This window comes from Daphnia carinata, chromosome 5 (genome assembly GCF_022539665.2).
Source record: "Daphnia carinata strain CSIRO-1 chromosome 5, CSIRO_AGI_Dcar_HiC_V3, whole genome shotgun sequence".
Lineage (NCBI taxonomy): Eukaryota > Metazoa > Arthropoda > Branchiopoda > Diplostraca > Daphniidae > Daphnia > Daphnia carinata.
This window is the reverse complement of record NC_081335.1, coordinates 5,785,055-5,808,961: the sequence shown is the minus strand read 5'-3', so window position 1 is coordinate 5,808,961 and position 23,907 is coordinate 5,785,055. Positions and strand designations below refer to the sequence as shown.

At 42.7% G+C, this 23,907-nt stretch overlaps 1 protein-coding gene across 1 annotated transcript; it reads right to left on the bottom strand.

The window, feature by feature from the left end:
• Positions 1-20,158: 20,158 nt before the first annotated feature.
• LOC130696903 (uncharacterized) lies at positions 20,159-23,446 on the bottom strand. The gene has a single exon (XM_057520037.1). It carries the CDS (start codon positions 23,444-23,446, stop codon positions 20,159-20,161), a length of 3,288 nt encoding a protein of 1,095 aa, XP_057376020.1.
• Positions 23,447-23,907: the final 461 nt, after the last annotated feature.

The window sequence follows — 23,907 nt, the reverse complement described above, 5'->3', positions numbered from 1 at the left end:
ACAAGTAGTTGCAGCCGAGACAAGTAGTTGCCTTAAGCCTATCTTCCTTGCCTTATTGAGTAGTATTGTGTCTTAGTTAATGTTTCCATACTTAAACCTTTGAGTAAAATCTCGTTCTCGTCCCAAGTTTTTCGGACATTGTTGTCCACTCTAAAGTGTCTGAACTCTTGTCGTGTACCGCTTGTGTAGAAGCCGAATTCCAAGTTCGCCTTGTGTCGTTTCTCTTCCACTCTTTCACTCGTGAGTTCACGGTAAGACCCCCGGGTTATTTGTTCTTTCTTTTAACTGTTTCCTCAAATGTTCCTTCTTATCTGTTGCTCTCTTATCTATTTAATTGTTGTGTCTTAGCTATAATAAACACAGACGTCATTGTGGGTAAAAACGCCTCTGAGTTCAATATCATTTTATTGTCTTAATTCCGTAAAGTTCATCTTCCCACACGGGAAGATGCTTTACAAAGGTATACAAATAACAACTTAAAAGTTACATTAGCTTCATAATAAACATTTGAATTGGCAGATTGAAAGGCATGTACAATACGGACATTTCCCGGGTGGAGAAACAAATTGAAAATCTTCTGTTCGGCAGTTTTCATGATGTGGAAGAAGAGCCACCTACACCATCTACCAGCAACCAGACTTCTTTGTGGGCGAATCACGATCAACGAGTTCACGTATCGGATTTTCCGATGTGATGTATCATATCGGTTGCAGCCGTGTTTTTCGGTACGATATATCGATAATCGACATCCCTACTTTACACCAATGAGTTTAGAGTTGGCTGTTATTGCTACCCATTTTATACCCGGATAATAAATAAATAAACGGCTATTAACTCTGAGAGATGTTTTTAAAGGAATTTAACATAGATGACTACGAAATTTTTTCAAGAGACGAGACTCAAGAGTAGAATCCAAGGGGTGGATGGGCCTAGGCCTAGGTATTACCAAGAAATTTTTAAACTTTGTAAACTGTTTCAACCAAATATACCGGAAACCGATTGATAAGAGCACCTTTTTAGAGGCCTTCGACCAAAACCTAGATGAATTTATCCGCTAAACCGACGGAGGTGTGACAATTTTTGTTGCTAGGAAGATCCTATAAAAAGGCGTCACTTATGTCCGACACGAGAGAATAGGAGGATGCGACAGCAGAAAAACGACAGAAACCTAAGAAACAGTTACCAAACCTTTCTGTAGTCTGCCCGGATCAGCAAGCAAATTTCATGAAGACGGTGTGTGAATTAATTCAAGATAATTGCGAAAAACTGATAACGCAATTAATACGGTAACGCAATTTGCTTAGGAATCCTGAATCAAGGAACAATTAGGAATCCTGGTTCGCCAAGAGATACAGCCGCAGGAGCGACACTAAAAGGAAATTTGCCAATATATTTAGGAGTTCAAGATCCGGGCACGCCATGAGAAATGTAAACCTTTCAGAAAGCTGTATTATGAGCCTAAATCCTGCAAGATTAATTAGAGGCAGTAACGTGAGGAAAAGATTGCAACAGGGCGGTAGCCGGTGAAACAGGACTAAAAAGAAATAGGACTAGAGAAATAGGACTGAAAATTCCCAGTCCTATATCTACCGGAGAAATAGGACTGGGAGAAATTGGACTGACTTTAAAAAACTTCTAGGACAGTCCTATTTCTCCATGGCATCAGTCCTATTTCTCCAAAGAAATAGTCCTATTTCATTTACTTTGTTCCAGTAGGAACGATGAGCCTCCGATCTGGTAGGCAATGTATTGCGTAAGAGCGCCGGCTTATATCCATTGCCCTTTTTAAAAAACCGATGGCGTTAACTCATTACTTAAATGGTTCACAAATTTTTTATCTCTTACCCTATTTTAATTTTAATTGCTGGGGAACATGAATTATTTTGAATCTAATAGAGCTCTTTTAATAAAATATTATTAGAGCAAAATCAGAATATGTAAGAGCTGTATATAACGATAGGTGTATGAAATAGTAAAACATTTTTGCGATTGGAAAAGTTAGTTATGGCCACATAAAGTGCAATATAAGTAATAAATATTTCTTTAGTATGTCTAATAGTATTTTGTTAAATGACAAAACTATAAAAGGAGATGTAAGTTTCGAACTACTATTAGGAAATGATTTCTTTCAAAAATTTCGAGCCAGTCACATAAATCACAATCTTAAAAATATTCGTTCATATCTGGGAAATCCCCACTTGAAAATTTACGTTCTTCAACTAAAGGAAATCAAGGAAATATTTTCTGGTTTCAAACGATCGCCAAGAGATACCAACATATTCGATAAAGAAATTCCAGCAGCTGTTTCCAATGTGACGGGATGCTCATCTCTTTTTAAAAAAACAATTTACCTATTGTTTTTCGCAAACGAGGATGATTAGGAGTAGGATTATACTGGAATTGCTTCCCCAATCCATCAGCTCCCTTACGAAAGAATATGAAAAGATTGAATAGTAATTCCGAAACAAGTAGAATGAATGCTGCGTCAAGGTTATTGATTTTTCTACAAGGTTTTTGTTAAGTGACATGAGGCATCTGGATTTTGGTACAGGCAAACGTGTTTCAACGTAATCGGTACATACTCAAGGTATTTAATGCATTGAGAATCATTACCAGAGTTGATATATTATGAGAAAGGAGAAGAAAACTCACAAATCATTACCACCACTATGTCTAGAAAAAAAGTAAAAAGAAGTATTGGTTGATCAGCAGACTACGAAACAACTGAAGTGTCATTGCTATGCAGTAACAATAAGAGAACAACTTAACAAGGTAGAAAAAGGGAGAGGATCTTAACTGCTGTTCCCTGCATGTCATCCTTTACGATTCTCCTGGTATGTCAAGGAATGCCACCTAGCAGCGTGTGTTTCCTTAGAATTTCAACAAAGGTGTCATTGAACCGTCTGACAGTCGTGGTCCTTTCCTGTAGTTTTAGCGAAGAAAGGAGATGGCACTTAAGTCTTTTACTTACGCTACCACAAGAACATTGCAGTAACGGAAAAAAACTCTCACCCTTTACCACGTGTAGCCGATACATTGGATTGGCTGAAAAGAGTTGCATTTTTCTCAATCATGGATTTCCAAGCCGGAGACTACCAAGTTTCAGTTGTTTACAGTGATAGACCGAAGGCAGCTGTAACGAAGTCATCTAAATACAACTTTTAATTATATTTTATCTTGTTTGTTTGCTTCCTTTATATTCAAAATATATATTATGTTTGTTGTCCGTTTTCATAAAAGTATAGCTTATGGATATAAGAATTCAAGTGTTATTGGCATTTCCTTGAATTCTATTTTTATATTATACTTTACATCCTACTTATCGTTGATTGGATGAGCTTCATGCGTAGGACATCGCGCCATACATTTCCGTGAATACGAAATGTTGCTGCGTGAGATATTCAATAACTTATATCCGGAGCTCATCTGTCGGAAATGCTATGTTTCCCTCAAACATGTAAAATCTATAAAAGAATGCCCTTTTGTCCCCAAAAAGTTAGTTCTCTCTCGCTCTGTCTCGTTCTCTCTAGTTCCAGTTCTCATTCTAGTGCTATCTTATCTACAAGTGCCGTTCAATTCATCCAACTCAGTGAGTTCAATCTATATCTTATTTTATAACTATTGTGAGTGCTCCTCATCGTTTCTTGTACGACCGACAAGCCCTGTTGCCTCTATTCTTTTCTTACAACGTTTGACATCCTTATTTCATCTTCGCGACGGCGGTGACGGTAAGACTAAAATTCGCATAACTCCATTTTGTATTTCTGTTTCCCTTTTACGCCCTGTAACTGTGTATTCTTTCATTATCCTTTTGGCCTATTAGAATAAAATATATACGGCATTGTGGTAACGCCTCCCGAGTTCAATTTTATTATTATGACTTGTCTTAAAGAGGTAAAGTCATTCTTTCCACAATAAGAATGCTTTACATAATGGTGGCAGCGATTTCTCAAACTCACCCACAATGACGGATAATATTTTTGTTAGTAGGCCTAAGCTTTCTCGTTCTCCTGCAACCGCTACCAACAATCCTATTGAGCGAGTTATGCAAATTGAAGAAACTGTAGCTAAATCTCTTAATTTTGATAAAACTTCCACTTCAAATCTTGCTCGATCTGATAAGTTTACGGGTAATAAAACTTCGAGAAGGGCAACAGAAACTATCAGCAAATCTCCTATTTTGAAGCCTAGTGCAATTCCAGATAATCCTCAGTTAAGAAAGTTAAGATCGAACTCTGCGTATGAGTTAGTAACGGGAGTAGACCTTTCAAACGTTCGCAAACCTCGAGCGAAAAGTAACGCTAACCTCTTGACTGCACGAAACTGGCATCCTTCCGTACTAACCAAATTAATACCCCATCTTTCACCTAAGAAAACCGTTTCCACAAACACCTCCCCAATAAACGTTTTTTCGACCCCCGTTTCGAGTCTTTTTTTTTTTAAAAGACAACCAATGGAAGACCAGCTCAACGTCAACCTCCAGCGTCTGTTTCAAGAGGTCAAGAAGAAAGAGGGCAGTATCTTCCAGCTACCGAGCAGCCAGCTACCGTTCCTGCTGCTAGCCATCAAGAGCTTCAAGGAGAGGGAGAAGGACTTCAAATCGAGCGACCCGAAAATCTGGGATCACCTTGTCGCGTTGATGCGCGACATTCAGAGGAATTACGACGCCGAACAACTAACTCAGACGAATTGTAAACAACCGAAGACGCTGCTGAAGTATCTGACATCCATTCTGGAAGTGAAAGCCAGTGGTCCGATCACGAAGAAGACGAAGAACCAGACGGAGGAAATAGTGACGGAGCTCAAGGAAATTTTTTACACGACACGCGAGACAGGTGCTGACTTGCCTGCACGGACAAATTTACAACATAATAGACCTACAAGAGAACACACCAACAAGGAAGCGGGAACTATTCGGGTTCGTTCCGAGACGGGACATCACCGACAAAGACGAGGACGGGAGGTACGTGGAAATAGTTACAATAGTGAGCGACACATCAATTCATCTGGAAGAGATCTTGCTGGCATCCCAACTAAAGTTCCTGAAAGAAGTAGCCAACCTAGCGTCGTACCTAAAGAAACTACAACTCATCAACAATTTGGAGGTGCTACAGCCGGAAATTTTATTTCTTTTGGGCAAACTGAACAACTTTCCAGATGCCAACAACCCATTTTTCGCGCAGCAGGCGAGCGATATCAAGACAATAATTACGCAAACGGAAATAAAATTGAGACAATCGCTGACGTTCATACAAACGAGACCAACACAACAGCAAACCACGCCAATCCAACAAACATCGTCGCCGTCGGGAAGCATTCCGAAGGGAAAACGGACACGAAGACGAAACCATCGTTCCAATCAGTCACACACTCCACACTGCTCTCGAGCCCACCCATCCGGATATAACGCTAGAGAATCTGAGGCAATTACGAACGACATTTCAAAAGACCCTCAAAAGAATCCACAGGTAAGAACTTTGAATTTCACCAGCTGTAATTCCAACATGGCGGAAGCTTTTTCTTCCTCAAGAGCAGCTACGGTCAACGATTTGAACGATTTCCAAAATAACCAACATACCTTCTCCCGTTTGCAATTACTTCCTTCTTTTTCCAAAAATCCCCTTGTACGTTTTGATTCATGGCTCGAATCTTTTGAAAGTATTGTAGATGGGTCAGGTTGGTCTGAGGAGAAAATTATTCAGATGTTAAGGGCTAAATTGGTAGACAAAGCTTTCTCAGTTGTTCAGGCAACTTTGAAGGTTCATTCTCATGATTATGCATGATTAAACTTAATCACTTTCACGGGGATGAAAATGCAGATTTTTATCAAAAGAAATTTAATAAAGCTAAGCATAAACCAGGGGAAAAGATTAAAGAATATGCTCATCGTTGGCAGGAAATTAGTAAACGCGCATATCCTGTAGGCTATACAGAAACGTCTTTCGCTATAATTCTTATGCAAAAATTTATAGAGGGATTGGATTCCAAATTACAATCGAAAGTTAAATATAAGGAATTCAGGAGCTTTAACGATCTTGTTGCTGCAACACGAATGTATGCATTGCGTCTAGAAGCCATGGAAACGGATAGGGAAAAACACGATTTTATTAGGGCAGTGACCGACTCGTCTGATACCAAAGACGCGGAATTAAAAGAACTCAAGGAACTGATATTGGACCAGAAAGAATTTGTCAGTAATGCTGTAGCAAATATCAGGCAGGGATGTAAACAAGTCGATGACCCAAAAACTGAGAAGGACGAAATTAAGAGCGCTCTTCTCGAACTAACGCAGGCGGTAAGGCAATTGCAATTTGATAAAAAAGATAATGTTTCTTACGCGCCGAACGCTCTTTATCTGAAACAAGTTTCATTCCAAGCTAGTACCACTAACCAGGATAAAAATTGGAGACCTCCTCCGCAGAATAATAATTACAATGGCGCACGTCCATCCAATAATTTTCGAAATAGGCCTACAGCTCCTAGACCATCTTTTTCGAGACCAGCCAGTGATACTAATTATAGGCCTACACAGCCACCGCTAACTTGTAACTTTTGCGGATTTCCGGGTCATTCTCAGGCTGACTGTCGTAAATATTGTGACGGGGAATTATGGGGACGCCGAGGTTAGGGAGTAAGATTACTTGAGACGATGTTTAGAAGAGAACTGAGTGTATTTCGAAGGAACAATCTAAGACACTTTCTAGAGAAGACTGAACCCCGAACCTACTTAGGCTCGGGGTATTTAAAGGCAAGGGTCACCCTGTTACCGGGTGACGCCGGAAGAGTCTAGGGAAAGATGGTCATCTCGATAACACCTAGATGACCGCTACGAGCGTTCTAACCCTTTTCTAGGGTAAAGTAGAAAGTTTATACGGAAGGAGTAGTTAAGATGGTCAAGTAGATAACTCTACTTGACCTTACAGTCCAGGATGGGAGGAGAGTTTCACGTGAAACCCATTAACACGTGTGTGTCCCTGGATTCCACGTGACAGATCCCCCCCACGAAGAGGCCATCGACCCAATGGGCCAATTCAACACTAACGAATCAGTTATCTTCCTCCAGCGTCGGCGGTCCTGTAGGCCGCACGGGATGATAATCGGCGATTTCGTAAACTCCGTTGCTTTGGCGAAGATGATTCCTCATCCGGCGGGACAGGAGCAGCGTGAAGACAGTAAGCCCACCTAAAGCGAGGGTTAAGAGAGTAAACGCTACCACCCATTCATAAGGGTAGGCGCATTGATGGGTGGCCGTTGGATTGGAAGAGTCCAGCAAACGCACAATTTGGTCATGCGTCATAGATGCTTTCACTTCTACAGCTGCCTGTTGTAACAATAATTCACTCATGCGAGTTAAATGAGAGGTGTTGGTAACCGGGAATGGGATTACGGTTGCGGCTTTATTATACGTGATATTGGGACGAAAGTCTGGTAGGTTCGGAATTTGGAGTGCGATAGCTGTGGACACCGTGGAACCTTCCAAACTGGCTGGAAAAATCCAGTGATCGGTTCTGGCCGTGCAACCCGAGGGAACCTCGAAATATCCAATGGAAGGTAACTGTAGTCTTTGTGGGGGAGGCCGTTTGTTATCCGGTGGGCAGGAGAACACCACACTATGAGGGTTTACGGCCGAAAAAGCCCATTGGTTTTGGCCTAAATATGCCACTTCCGGGCCATTCCACTGTACAAATTGAGTTAGACAGTAAGAACCAATTTGTGACACGTCATTCGTAAATAAGGCAACGGCACAGGATGTACGGGCCCCTCGTTTGGAGAATCCAGTATGGAAAGCGCAAAGTTGTTTGTCAAGTTGACGGCAATTTAAAATTTCTATATTGGAAAGTTCAATGAATGTATCAAGATCTGGCGCCACAGCCAAAAAGTCTGGAATGTTGGTAAAACGCACCCCGTGTGAACCGTTTTTTGTTGGTTTGGGAAGAGAAACGATCTGAAACAAATTGAAGTGTTGAGCATGGTCATATATAGGAATATCAATGAACAGGCGAAAATGATTATTAACGACTGCAACTGACACTCGTGCTTCGCGATAGATAACCCATAAATCTTCGGATGGAATCGCCCAGCCCAATGGGAGGTTAATATTGATGTCCGCTATTACCATCTGAAGCATCGTTGGTGGAAACATTTGTGGCGAGAGTCGTCCATTGGCTAAAGCAGCTAATCCGATTTCCCATGACTCAATCTGTTGCTGTAACCACCCTAAAATGTGTTCCATGGTTGTAAATGTCGCGTCTAATTCTGCGAAGTATTGCGCTTGTTGTACATGCATTAATTCATAAGACTTAATGTAGTCCATGATGTAATCTACTCTTTGTGTTAAAATCTCTGACTGATGTTGTAGCTCTGTCAGAAGGGCCAAATTGGATCGTGTGATTTGTAGAGTCTCGTTGATAATTGACGCATGTTGATCCAGCAGGTGTATTACGGCTTTATCCGATTTCGACAAAGCTTCGATGCGAGAATTGAGGTCTTGGAGATCTGCTTGAGTCGATACTCCAAATAGCCATTTCAATGTAGTACCTCCTAGGTCCAGGATACCCCGTTTTGGCCGTCGTGCCCCCGATAATGTGAGAGCACATGTTGCGAGGCGAGTCTTAGAATCATTCAATGTCCGCTCCATTAATCGTACCTGGTTATCAATTTTGTTGGCAGCCATAAAGCTGATGGTGTCCCTCCAGGCTGTACGCGCGTCGTCTTTTTCAAATTTGATGCCATCCATGTGATGAGCATGTGCTACTCGAGAGAGTTTCGCCAGATGGTCTTCTACTGCTGCAATTGCTGTTTCGGCGTCGTGAAGCAGGACGTCCGTAACTACCGTCCAGGAGGATTCGCTGATAGAAATGCTAGGCTGTTCTTTAAAGATTACCGTATCCCGGATTATAATGCCGTCTTTCGACGGCAGCGCGTTACCAATCCCCAGTAACAGGAGATAGATGAGACCAGCCATGAAAAAATTAGGTTTGCGCCGAATTCGTGGGGGCAAATCAATTGGGTTGCCTCGGTTGTTTATTGTTGCTTGTTTGGTTATTGGCATTGGCGGTTGGGACGACCTAGCTTCTGTAATTTCCACAGTAGCTTCGGGAGCAACATCTAACGAGCGCGATTGGGGAGGCAGAGAATGTAGTTGTCTTCGTTCCGTCACCTCTTGGTCTGGTAGAGGAAGTTTGTGTGACGCGGAAAGAGTGGGTGGATCCGGCTCGACAATACGTTCGACGAACATTTTCATGCACCCTACATGTACAATATCCGTTTTTTTCTTGCTATGTTGTAGCTGCACTTCATAGTTTACCGGGGTTGTTTGTCGTAGCACAATGTAAGGACCAATCCAGCGATGGAGTAATTTTTCTGATCTTCCATTTTTGCGGATAGGCTTGTAAATTAGAACTAAATCCCCTTTTTGGAAGGTGAGGTTACTATGTCGGGCATCATACCCTTTCTTGTGATTTTCTTGTATGAGTTGTATTCGACGCCGAACTATTTGTCGTGCATTTTGGAGGTCCAACAATAATTGTTCAGCGTATGGCAACACTTCCTGTGATTCCGGTACCCAGACCTGCGGGCATGTACCTACTAGCAAATCGATCGGAGTACTGGCTCTCGCCCATATAGCAGAAAAAATGGGGAAAACCCAGTCGAATCTTGTCGTGAAGTGTTATATGCAAAACAAATTTGATTTAGTTGTGCATCCCAGTTCTTTTGGTCTTCGGAAATATACATAGAAATCATGGTTGCCAGTGTGTGGTTCATCCTTTCAACCTGGCCGTTTGATTGTGGATGGTAGCTAGATGTCGTTTTGTGTTGAATCCCTAAGGTACGTAGAACGGTTTGTGTGATATCAGCCATAAAACACTTTCCTCGATCTGATATGAGTTTTTCCGGCATCCCGTGACGCAACACAATTTGTTCCACCAAGAATTTTGCTACCACATCCGCTTTCCCTGAAGGCAATGGTGAAAGTTCGACCCATTTAGTGAGGTAATCAACCGCTACAATGATCATTTTATTCCCGGTGTGGGACATGGTGAACGGCCCCAGTAGATCAATCCCCACGTTTTGAAATGGGCGAGACACTCGAATGCACTGTAATAATCCTGCTGGCTTGATTTTTGGACTTTTTCGAGATTGGCAAAGCTTGCAAGATTTAACGTAAGACACTACCTCCTTTTCTAATCCGGGCCAATAAAAGCGTTGTCCAATTTTTGCAAGAGTTTTGTGAATCCCCAAATGCCCAGCTGTAGGATCGTCATGGTATTTAGTCAGAACGATATGTGTATATTCTGAAGGAACACACAAGCGAAGATATATCTGACCCCAAAGTTGTTTAATTTTGAATAGTTTCCCATTTTTCAAGCAAAATCGTCTACCCGCCGATCGGTTATTCTCCAGTTTTGTAATAATCGATCTCCACAAATGGTTGTCCCTTTGTTTCGCAGTCAACTCGTCCCAGTCTTCGTTCGTGAATAATTCGTTGTTTGCGTAACTCAGAGTTCCAATTGTAACGCATCTCTCTTCGTCGTTTGTATCCGCGGAATTGAGCGGAAAACGTGAGAGACAGTCTGCATTAGTGTGTAATTTCCCACTGCGGTATCGAATTTCTACTTCATATTCTAACAGACAAAGGCTCCAACGTGCCAATCGACCTGCCAAATCTTTCTTCGTGCGCAACCAGCAAAGAGTCTCGTGGTCCGTGATGATGATGATCTTACACCCCCATATGAAACCTCGGAATTTCTGCAAGGCCCAAATAAGCGCTAAGCACTCCTTTTCTGTTATGGAGTAGTTTAGTTCGGCTTTTGAGAGCAGCCGACTGGCATACGCCAAAGGAAATTCTTTTCCATCCTTTGATTGTGACAAAACAGCCCCGATGCCATAGCCGCAAGCATCTGACATTATAATCATTGGGGATTCGTAGTCTGGATGTGCCAATATGGGTGCTGATGTCAATGCTTTTTTGAGAGTCGTAAAGCTGTTTCGTTGTTCATTTTCCCAGAGGAATGCTGCCCCTTTCTTAGTCAGAGCCGTCAAAGGCTGAGCGATTTTTGCAAATCCTGCTATATGTCGTCGGTAGTACGAGCATAATCCCAAAAAGCTTTGCACCTGTTTGATTTTGTTACTTGTAGTTTTCCCTTGATTACATTCCGGGAAATCCCGAACCGCTACTATTTTGTCCGGATCGGGCGCAATGCCTTGTTTTGACACTATGTGTCCTAAAACTTTAAGCGTAGTCATGGCAAACTGACACTTAGTTCCTTTTAATTTTAATCCCGCTTTGCCTAGGCAGGCTAGAACCGAATTAAGACGAAGTAGATGGGTTTCATAGGTAGGGGCATAAACCACCACGTCATCCAAATATACCAAACATGACGACCATCGCAGACCGCCTAATATAATATCCCTTGCCCGTTGAAAGGAACTCGGACCATTTGAGAGACCAAAAGGCAGTACCTTGAAGTGATATAGTCCATCCGCTGTAATGAAGGCTGTTTTTTCTCGATCCTCTTTACGCAATGGAAGCTGATGGTACCTTGACTGGAGATCCATTATTGAAAAATATTCGGCGCCTTCCAGCTTAAAATATCCGAAATACGTGGTAACGGGTAAACATCCCTAACTGTGACCTCATTTAAACCGCGGTAGTCCACACAAAATCGCCATGACCCATCTTTTTTTTTAATGAGCACCACCGGAGCACCCCATGGGCTATCGGATCGTTCGATAATGCCTGCTTTTAACATATCCTCGGATAAAGTTTGAACTATTTTTCGAGCTTTCCACGCACTAGGATATGGTGGTTTTTTATTTTTTGTTAATAAAATTACTTTTGTTTAAAAAAAAATGAGTTTTTAAACGTTGACACACTGGAGTTGTACCTTCTTTTAGATTTATTGGATGTTCTGCCGCGGTACAGTATCCGATATCCGTATCTGATGATGCAAACGTTTGCCTATGACTTTGTAGCAGAGCTGTCAGAGAGAGTTTTTGTTGCGGGCTCAAGTCAGGATTAATGTTGGTTTCGAGACTGGTCTCTGACATGTTTTCTTCCAACGGTAGGGTATCCTTTGAAACGACTTGATTTGCTCCATCGAACGAGTCAGGAAGATCACAAACTACCACGTCGTCCGTATAAGGTTGGAGCGTCCCTAGAGTAGAATGTTTGTTTAACCAGACCGGAATGGCGGACAGATTTGCCACTGGGACCGATCGTGTTGTGTTAGACAGTACTGCATGACCCACTGACAGTGATTTAGTTGATAGCAGCTTTTCCGACGGGGTAAACAGACACACTCCGGGAAACTGCGTGTCCAAAGTCGTAAGAACCGGTACGACCGAAAATGCCGGAATCATACACCCTTCCAGCGACGAAAGTTTAGTGTGACGAATGGGTGGTTCCGGGAAATTCAACGCAAAACATGGCAGGTCTCCCAAAATAACGTGTGCTTGTTCGACAGTGTAATCCACATGAAGGTGTCCAAATTGTCGCAAAAAGTCGTTTCCCATTAAAAACTCAATTTCATTCATGGGCAACACTACTGCTGTTCCTGAAACCGTTTTATTGCGATATGTGATGGAAATCTGTGCCCCCCCTAACGGCACAGCACGAGTTCCATTTGCTAGGACGATGGCCGGTCCGTGCCATTCTTGAAGAAGGTAGCCCGTACGATGTAAAAGTGTTGGAGACATAACGCTAATCGCTGCACCCGTATCAACCACCGCATTGGTAGCCACTGGCCCACACATTACAGTTTCCTTAATTAAGCGAGACGTATCTGACCTCCAAGCTCCGTTGTCCTCCTGGTGATGGCAGGTGTTAGGTTGCGAAACCGTTGGTGGAACAAGGTCACCATCGGTCTTTTGTTGAAGATAGTGATCCGGAAAAGGGAAATCGATGTGATGAACTGGAAAAGCTGAAAAATTTTGCGTGTCCCCAGACGGCATCGTTTGAATATTATTAACTGGCTGGTGTAGTACATTATTTCGTGGGCCTGAAAGTCCCTGCTGATTATTGTTAACTGGTTGTTCTTGTCTGTTGTTTTGTTGAAATCGGAAATCCTGTCCTCGATAATATGAGGAAGATGGGTTTTGGAAGCAACGTGAATCCGTATGTCCCACCTTTGAACAAAAACCGCAAATAAAACGTCCTTCCGTCGTCCTTCTATTGCGACCCGACTGATTCCAATTAGGTGCTCTCGAAGCGTTGAGCGTTCGCGGTGAGACGGCTGTCTGAGGGTTACTGAGATGTTCAATCGTGTGTTGAAGACCGGTTATTAATCCCGCTAATTCCTTGACCAGTTTCGTCGACTCCGCTGTTGACGAATTAGGAACGTCTGGAGTCACGGCTAACAGCGATTGTGATAGAACTTTTCAGTTTACTAAACTGTTGGCCTCAGCGTGTAATTTGGCTAAGTCCAGGAATTCCGTCGTCGATGCTGGTTGTAGGGGATAGATTTTTTGTAATAATGTTGGTTTCAATCCACGATACAAGTGTTGGAGCTGCTGCTCCTGCGACATAGTCGGATTGACTATGCGACACATGTTTATTATGTCATAAAAATATGCCACTACGTCTTCCTCATTTCCTTGTTCCCTCTGTCTGAGTTTGCACTCCTGTACTAGTGAAAAGTTTGCTTGTCGAAAAGACGCCGAAAATTGCGATTTTAGACCGGTAACCGCCGGTAGGTTGGGTAATGTGGGATCAGTTGGGTCTGGTCGTGCCGGTAGATCTTCCCAATGATTCGGATGAGTATTCACGAGGAACCATTTACGAGCTGGCCCCTCTAGATACATGACGAAATTTCTTGCTTGATCAGCATCTGACCACCGATTATATGCCGCCGCTAATTCAAACCGTTCTAGCCAATCAACTGCGTCTTCTTCCGGCGAAGCTGAAAAAATGGGGGGTGCGATGAACTTTTGAACGCTTGCCGCCATGTTTGCCAAAGGGAATATACGTAAAGGAGGCAGTAGGTCAGCTCTCCTAGACGAGGAATCGTTGTCGTAATCTGGTGATGAACTTTCTGAAGAATTCTCGTCAGTGTCGTGCTGTGCCAACGAAGCTTCTACTGAGAAAACCGAACTCGGGGAAGACGGCGTCTGCGATGTGGCCCGTGCTACTGTTTGATCCGAAATCGTGTATGATTCTTCCAGTTGTGGAAGTCGAGATGAAAGAAAAAGTTCAGGGTGTAGTCGCCGGCTGGGGGACCGCCCACACGTTGGATAGCGTGAAGATCGTTTTTTTATTTCACTCATGTATAACACCTCACAATAACATACCCGTTGGGGGTACCACTTTAGCAAGTTCACGAAACGTAGATGCGCGAGAAACACACGGAAACTACGTAGTTTTCACAAATTGAACGGCGAGATAAAAGAGCAAAGTACACGAAACGAACAATGATGAAAAATGAAACACTGGTTGAATAGGGAATACGAACGGAACTCGGCGAAAGGTGAATTAAAACGGGGTGCACGGAAATACGAGTTGAGTATTAAAAAAAAATAACTTAAATAAAAAAAAAGAACGAAAAACACGAACGGGGCTCAACAAACGACGATTTAAACGGGGTCGAACAATAACTTGCTATAAGGAGTAAACGGGCTGGAAGGAAGAATTTCTACGAAACAAGAATCAGAACGAGAGAGCCGGATGAAAGAAGCGAAAGGAAATGTAAAATTCCCCCCCTGGGGAAAAAATCAAAAGAAGAAGAACGATAAACAAGAAAACAGCAAAAAAAAACAAAATGCGACCTGTATCTCCACCAATTGTGACGGGGAATTATGGCGACGCCGAGGTTAGGGAGTAAGATTACTTGAGACGATGTTTAGAAGAGAACTGAGTGTATTTCGAAGGAACAATCTAAGACACTTTCTAGAGAAGACTGAACCCCGAACCTACTTAGGCTCGGGGTATTTAAAGGCAAGGGTCACCCTGTTACCGGGTGACGCCGGAAGAGTCTAGGGAAAGATGGTCATCTCGATAACACCTAGATGACCGCTACGAGCGTTCTAACCCTTTTCTAGGGTAAAGTAGAAAGTTTATACGGAAGGAGTAGTTAAGATGGTCAAGTAGATAACTCTACTTGACCTTACAGTCCAGGATGGGAGGAGAGTTTCACGTGAAACCCATTAACACGTGTGTGTCCCTGGATTCCACGTGACAATATCAACGGCAAAGTTTTGAACAAGCCCAACCACCAATATGCTATTTGTGTAGGGAAATTGGCCATAAGTCAAATAACTGTCCAAAGGCAAAAAACCCAAATAGGCCTAACATTCCAGGTCATCCTCCGAGTCACAGAAACCAATAAGTATCAACTGTAACTTCGGGTCAGTTGATAGGGAGCCTCAGTTTAAATACCGACAAGTCGCCAAATTAACAACTATAATGAATGAATTGACACCGAGAATTCCATTTAAAAATTTTCAGATTCCGTTCCAAGTATTATTCGATACAGGCGCGTCTAAGAGTATTATTCACGAAAGGTTATTTAGGAATTTACCCCAAAGAGGTTAAGTGATCTGCAGTCAGCTTGATTTCGATTTGTACGATGTTTGGGAGAAGAAATTACATACGCTGGGAAGAGCTACTTTACCCGTACGATACGGAGAGTCAATTTTAAAACAGGAGTTTATTGTTACAAATGGTGTTTCTGAAAACTGTATCCTTGGATGGGACGCAATCCAGAAACACGGATTTCGGCTTGATGGAGAAGCCAAGAGTATTTATTTAGCAAGAGATAAGCAGGGATCAGCTATTTCTAGCATACCGGACATGGCAATTACGACGGTCAAAAAGATGACGTTATCTCGTCAGACGTCGCTAGTAATTGCAGCGCAAATGAAAGGGTCATTTCTGTTTGTTCCGCCTAACACAGCTTTTATATTTACCCCAGCAGAAGATTTGCCGACCGGCATTTTAATTGCGGAATTCGTAGGAAAAGTATCGGGAGATGGAACTGGTTGAAAATCATTCGTTAAATCAAGTCAAAATTCCTAGGGATAATAAGTTAGGTGGCATTGAAATTACTACTCACGTGATTGGAAAAAATTGCTTTAAGTAAAGTTGAGGACAGGCCAAACGCATTAAAGGAGCCTATTGTAATTCCGGAAGTCGACCCTGAATTCCAAACATAGCTCGCTAAATTATCAAATGACTTCCACGATTTGTTCGGTTCAAAAGATTCAGAATTAGGCAATACAGATCTTATAAAACATACCATTGACACACAGAGAAGAGGACCTATTCGACAACGCCCTTACAGAGTTACAAATAATCAAAGAAAATTATTGAAGGATAAGGTACAAGAAATGCTCGATGCGAATGTAATTCAGTACTCACACTCGCCATTGGCTTCACCTGTGGTTTTGGTTGAGAAGAAAAGTGGAGAAGTCAGATTTTGCGTCGATTATCGAAATTTAAGTAGTATCACAAAGAAAGATTCGTTTCCTATGCCAAGGATAGATGAAATATTGGATAAATTGTATGGAAAGAAATTTTTCACTACTCTCGATTTAGCTTCTGGCTATTGGCAAATTCAGGTAGATGAGCCAGCTATTGAAAAAAACAGCATTTGTTGTAGAAAATAATCTTTACGAATTTAAGCGTATGGCATTTGGCTTGTGTAATGCACCCGCCACCTTCCAACGGCTAATGAATTATGTACTGAAAGACGTTTTGGGAAGTAATGCATTAGTTTATTTGGATGACGTAATAATTTTTTCAGATAATTTCGAAGACCATATGAGGGATATTCGTGAAATTTTTCAATTATTAAAAGAAGCTAATTTAAAATTAAAACTTAAAATGGCCATGTCCATGTCATTTCGACTGAAGGGATTAAGCCAGATCCAGGGAAAATTGTTAAAATAGTGAATTATAAAACGCCTTCATCTGTAGACGAAGTGAGATCATTTTTGGGATTAGCCGGATATTATAGGAGATTTATTCAAAATTATGGATCAATAGCTAAGCCCTTGACTAGATTAACTCATAAAGATCTTAGCAGAAAACCTTTTGTTTGGGGTACTGAGGAGCACGCTGCCTTTGAAAAATTGCGAACTTCTTTAGTTACGCCCCCAGTATTAGTTTATCCAAATTTCAATGAAAGATTTTTACTTTTCACAGGCGCATGTGATTATGGGATGGGGCTGTACTTTCGCAGATACAAAATGGCCACGAACATCCGATAGCAATTCTAGTAGACAATTAACGAAAGCTGAGATGACATATGCCACTACAGAAAAAGAAGCTTTAGCAGTGATTGATGTGATTAAACATTTTAGACCTTATCTTTTGGATAAGCCATTTTAAATCATTAGTGATTATCGTTCATTACAGTGGCTTAAAGATCAAAAAGATAATAACGGGAGATTAGGACGCTGGGCTATACTTTTGGCTGCGACGAATTATGAATTAAAGTATGGGCCTGGGCGTGTTCACCAAAATGCTGACTGCTTGTCACGTTTAAAAATTGCTAGTATTCAAACTGGGAAAAATATTAAATGTATTTGTGAAAAGCAGTTAAAAGATGAACTCTGTATAGCTTTCAGGAATTATTTGGAGAAAGGAGAGCTGGATGAAGTTTTTCAACAATCTAGGGGAACAATTGGGTAGAAGAAATCGAATATTTTGAAATTATTGATGGTACTTTTTATCGGCATAAGTTGCCTTTGCCAAACAGCAAACGCAGCGAAATAAATTATCAATTGGTTTTGCCTGTATCGCTCCGCCATCTAGTGCTCAAGGAATTACATGATGCACCGATGGGAGGACATTTATCTTTTTATAAAACTTAATTAAAAGTTAAAAACCATTATTATTGGCCTAATATGAGAAGCGATATTAAAGAATATTGCCAAGCGTGCGAAATATGTATAGCTAACACATCCTCAACATATAGAGCACTTTTGCACCCTCATGAAGTTGCCACAGCGCCTTTCCAAGTAATTGGAATGGACTTTTTAGGCCCTATTAATCCAATTTCGCCTAACGGAAATAGTTATATTTTAGTTATTACTGATTATTTCAGTCGATGGGTAGAAGCATTCGCTTTACAAGATCAAACTGCGTTAACAACAGCTGAGTGTTTATATAAAACTATTATTGTACGTCGTGGGATGCCAAAAGCCATTCTTTCTGATCGCGGGACTAATTTCACTTCAAAATTATTTCGTTTTTTTTGTAAGAAATTAAAGATTGATCAAAGGTTAACAACTGCATATAATCCAGCCAGTAATGGGGAAACAGAGAAATTTAATAGGACATTAATGACAATGTTAAGGATAGAATTAAAGGATGGAGAGCATTCCAATTGGGAAGATATGTTAGACGACGTATTATTTGCTTATCGTAGCTCAGTGCACGCTTCAACACTTGACACCCCTTATTATTTACTCCATGGTAGGGATCCGAATATTCCAGTCAATGAATTTCTTGATGAGTCTCCGAAAACATTTAAATCTTCTTCTGATTATGTGGGTAATTTAGCAGAACGTTTGAAATATAGTTTCCAAAGGTTAGGGAAGAAAGCGAAAAAGCTAGGAAGCGCCAAAGGGAACAATATAACAAACGTGCAAAAGAAAAACGATATGCGGTAGGCGATAGGGTGTTATTGGATATTCGTGTAGTTAAAGACGGGGATAGTATAGTAGGAAATTCACTTCTAAATATAAAGAACCATATCGGATAGTATATTCTAATACTATCATAAGTATATTCTAATAATACAGTATATATGGCGGATAATTCTTATATCTGTCAACGTACTCACGTTAACAAACTAAAACTGTTGCGTATCTCACGTGAGAATAGCAATTGCGTTAATTTTGAGTCAGTCCTTTAGCCCTGACTTCCCGGTTTGTAGAATTAGAGAACTACGTAAGGTTTTAGACTCTTTATTTAAACAAACTGAGGAGGGTTTCGACGTGAATGTCGGCTGACAATAGGGCAAGGAAGACTCCAGGATGAGTACAACTTTCTTAACAGCTTGAAAGGGCTGTTGGAACACTCTTTAGACAACTGAAAATTGTTACTAAAGGAAACATACTCAAAATTGTACTGAGGCCGTCGAACCAGTCGTGCCCAAAAGAAACAAAAAAAGGGACAAAAAACAAAAGACGGTTGATCCATAAGGGAGCCCTCTACCGGGTCCTACCCCCACCGATCAAATCGGTGACAGCGGGTCCTTGTTTGGCACTTCGACAAACAACATGAGGTTACAAAACATGTCATGTAGAACAAATGAAACTTCTGGACTGTAAAACGAGAAGAAGAGACAAGGGTCGACTGAAACAAGAGAGGAAAAAAAGGAAAACTGAAGGTCGACCAAGCTGCATTATTGGTTGCTCTGGCGGGTGACAAAATTGGCTTTGCAAAGCAGCTGATGGTGGGATGGGCTATTGCAGTGGAAGCAGTGTCGCATGTGGGTGCAGCTGGCCCCAACATGCTTCTGCTCCCCGACGAAATCCCCCCTTTTCCAGCACCTAAAGCACAGCGAACGCCGGGCGATCAATTTTGCCCGTTCAGTGGCCGTCATCTTGCTTACGAAGATCTCGCACCGATCGATGTTATGGGGCAGTGCGGGTCCTGGGTGGTCGACAAAACACGGCACCAAGGGGATGAACCGTGGGGCGGTAACCGTTGGTGCTGAAGAAGTGGGAGTCGACGGTGGAGAAATTTGCCCCGGGATACAGCGTGGTGCAATGACCGCCATAATTTCCTTGCAGATCTGCCTTGTCAGCGAATTTCGACGGCAGATTAGTGCACAAAGAGTTTCTTGGATGGCACTGGCGTCTAAGGGACGATAAGTTAATGAAGTCCAGGCCTCCTCTTCTTTGCGGTCGAAACTCTGCAACACACTTTTGAGTTTGAGAGATAATTCCTTTTCACGTTCGTCTAGTTCTTCCAAATTCACGATTTTCATTTTCACTGTTCGATTGTCACTGGAGAAGAATTACTGGCACTGAGTTCGACACAATTTGTTCGACACGAGAAAGGTTGGGACGCTTGGGAGGTCGACTGACACCACTGACTGAAAATTTCACAATGTGGCAGACGACGCTCGAGAGTAACTTAAATTACCCTTTGGTAATTTCAAAAGTGTCTACTAGGGGCGGTCCTTGATGACGTCACGTGTTTTGTTAATTACGGTAATTGGATGGATTTTTCTTCCCTTTCTTCACTTTTAAGTGAGTTTGGCAGTGGTTGGCCCGTTTCAGATGTGATTTCGTTTTGCGTTAACAACACGCATAATCTAGTTACAGGACGAGTTAAGGTATTTTTTGCGCCGGAAATTTTTACTTTAGCTACACGTACTACATTGTCGGACGTGCTAGGTAAAATTTCGACTACCTTTTCCAATGGCCACTGCCCCCGAGGGTTTAATGGATCGACAACAAGTACAATATCGTTCACTTCGATGTTCTTGTGACTCGTGGCCCATTTTTTCCTTTCGGTGAGGTGAGGTAAACATTCGGTAATCCATCTTTTCCAGTAGTGGTTGACAATAAGTTGACTATGTAGAAACTGGTTTCTTAAAATGTCTACGTTGTCAAGATCGACGTATGCCAGTGGGATGTACGGCATTGGTCTGGCATGTAGGAAATGGTTCGGAGTGAGAGGGTCGGGATCTTCGAGGTTTACGCTGAGATGAGTCAGCGGTCGAGCATTAAGCAATGCCCCGATTTCAGCCACAACAGTATTTAAGACTTGATCACTGACGACACTATTTCTGAGAGTCACTTTCATAGCTCTTTTGCACGATTGCACGAGCCTTTCCCACACTCCCCCGAAGTGAGGTCCACTTGGCGGAGAGAAACGCCACTCAATGTGTCGACAAGTTAATTGTGCTTCCAGGTAGTCTTTGCTGTTGTTCAGTTCTTCGACTGCCTCGTTCAACTCCCTTTCTCCAGCAAAATTTGTGCCGTTGTCGCTATACACAACGACTGGCTTTCCCCGTATGCTGGAGAATCGAGAGAAGGCCATTAAAAATGCCTCTGCACTGAGGCTAGCAGTCACTTCTAGATGTACTGCTCGGGTTGTGAGACACGTAAAAAGGCAAATCCATCTTTTTTCGTGCCGTCGCCCTCTCCCTCCTACTTTGACAGTAAGTGGACCAAAATAGTCGACTCCTGTATGGGCGAATGGAGGCAAGAAAGGCGTTATGCGATGGACTGGTAGCTGAGCCATGAGTGGTGCGACTGGTTGCGCATTTCTCCGCTTGCAAGGAATACACTTGTTGAGTATGGACTTGATTACTCTTCGTCCAGAAGGTATCCAATACATTGATCGAAGTTCGCACAATAAGCGCTCGGCCTTCATGTGGTAATTTCGCACGTGAGCGTCCCAGACTATTAGACTTGTGATACGTTTCTCTGGAGGTAAAATCACTGGATGTCTTGTTGCATAGTCTACAGGTTGTTGGCCAATTCGACCGCCCACTCGCATCAGGTGTTGTTCATCGATGAATGGTCGAAACTGTTTGAGTTTCGACCGGTTTGGCAGTTCTTTTCCCCTTTCTAAGAACAACACATCTTCGGGGTATGCCACTTCTTGTGCACGTTGAATGCACGTTGCCAAAGCTGCTTCAGTTTCGGTTGGCGTCAGTTCTCCTGAAGTCAACTTTAAATTCTTCACTCTGGCACAACAGTTTAAAATGAAACGTAAACACCACGCAAGCACTCGTTCCAGACGCACTTTGTTTGAATAATATTCTACGCACTGGTCGATCACATTGTCAATGGGCTCCGTTTTTATTGTGTAGATGTGCATGGCTTCGGGATCTTGATGGTCGTTGTGCTCGATCTGATCCCATTTTGGCCATGATGAAGGTTCCAACAACAGAAAGGCTGGCCCTTCGTGAAACTGCTGCAATTCCTTGAGGTTGTCGGGATCCAATCCTCTGCGCCAAACGTCTGCTGGATTCATGACTCCTGGAACATGGCGCCATTGTCGACAGTCGGTGTTCATTAGAATCTTTCCAATTCTATTTCCCACAAACACCTCGTATTTGACGTTGGAAGAATGGATCCATCTAAGAACTGTCTGAGAGTCGACGTGAAACGTGATTTGACTCAGCTCCAGGTTCATTTCACGGCAAATTATTATGGCCAGCTGCAAGGCTTCGACGGCTCCTTGAAGTTCAAGCCGAGGGATTGAAAGCTGCTTTAACGGCGCGACGTGCGTTTTGGCCATGATGAAAGATACGCCAACCCTTTCCCTAGCGTAAGTTGTTCGCACATATGCGACTGCTCCGAACCCTAGTTGACTGGCGTCGGCAAAGATGTGCACTTGCTGGGTTGTTGGGCGCTCTTCCTTTACTAAGCATCGAGGAACTGTGATGCGTGCTAGGTTAGACAAGTTTTGACACCATTGTTGAAATTGGCATTTCAAAGGTTCGGGCAGCTCTTCATCCCAATCTAGCTTGGCTCGCCATACCTCTTGAGTCAAAATCTTCATGGCGAATACTACTGGAGCAACGAATCCAAGCGGATCGTATACTGTGGCCACTACACTTACGAGATTCCTTTTCGTAGGTGTGGCGTGTAACTGGACCCTTTCTCCCACCTTGAAAGTGAACGCGTCAATTTCACTGTCCCAAAGAATCCCTAGGGCTCGATCCATAGGCAATTTGTCCAGGTCTAAATCCAATTTCGGATTAGCCAGGCCTAAGGGTTTGAGCGCTGCCAGGACTTTTCTTGACGACGATGACCACTTGGTGAGATTAAAACCCCCCAGCTGCAACAGTTCCTTTTGCTGGCGGGCCCGTTTGATTGCCTCATCTTCTGACTCGAACGAATCCAGATAGTTGTCGACGTAAAAGCTTGTTTTTACGCTGGCTGCTGCATCTGGAAATTTCGTTTTGTGGTCTTCCGCTGTTTTGTTTAACGCAAACAAACAAGTTGACGGTGAAGAGACGGCTCCAAAGACGTGGACTGTCATCCTGTAGGTGAGCGGTGGCGACGTGCTGTTTGGTGACCGGTACAAAAATCGAAAGGCATCTTGATCCTCTTCTGGAACCAAAACCTGATGATACATCTTTTCGATGTCACTGCTGATGGGAATTTTGTGCTTGCGGAAGCGCAAGATTATTCCCAGCAAGTTCAGGAGATAGTTTGGACCACGAAGAAGATTTTTATTCAAGGAAGTGCCTTCACACTCCGCCGAACCGTCGAAGACCACTCTTGTTTTTGTCGTCGAGCTCGTTGAGCTCTGAACACCATGATGAGGCATGTAATTTGTCTTTGGTGTTCTCCCTTTTGCTTCTTCAGTAGATAAGAGTCGAGCATGGCCAAGGTTGATGTACTCTTGAATGACATCGTCGTAACGTTTGGCGTAGCTGGGGTCTCTTTTGAAGCGACGTTCAATTTGAAAAAGGCGGCTAAGCGCCATACTTCGGTTATCCGGCAATTCCGGATTGTTGACCTTCCACATTAGACCAATTTGATGGTGATTTCTGATGTATCTGGAGGTCCGCTTCAAAACTCCTCTCCCCGTCGGTCTTCTGCTGACCTGAGTGTAGGAGGCTGTACAGAGTCTTTCGACTCCAGCCTCCAAAACCGCTCGACGATTTCGGAAAGGTTCCTTTCTTCTTCTCTCGATGTGATGTGGGCTACGTAATGGCTTGGTTGCTCCTGTTCGCTTTGCGGGCCCACTTTGCCTCCCAGGCACCATCCAAATGGCGTGTTGAAAGCTACCGGTCCGGTCGACCCATCCATCGATGTGCGTGATTCGCTATGGACGTGAGCGTTTGCTACATCGAGGCCAATTAGAATCGTAACTTGGTCGGATTGGACTTCTGGGAGCTTTAGGCCTTGCAGGTGAGGGAATGCCTTTGCTTGTGCGTCCGAAAAGGTCGGGTTTTGAGCGACTTGTAGATTTTCTACTGCATACGC

Coding starts and splice junctions, on each gene's coding strand:
- LOC130696903 (XM_057520037.1), bottom strand. CDS start 23,446: ATGTGGAAGGTCAACAATCCGGAATTGCCGGATAACCGAAGTATGGCG.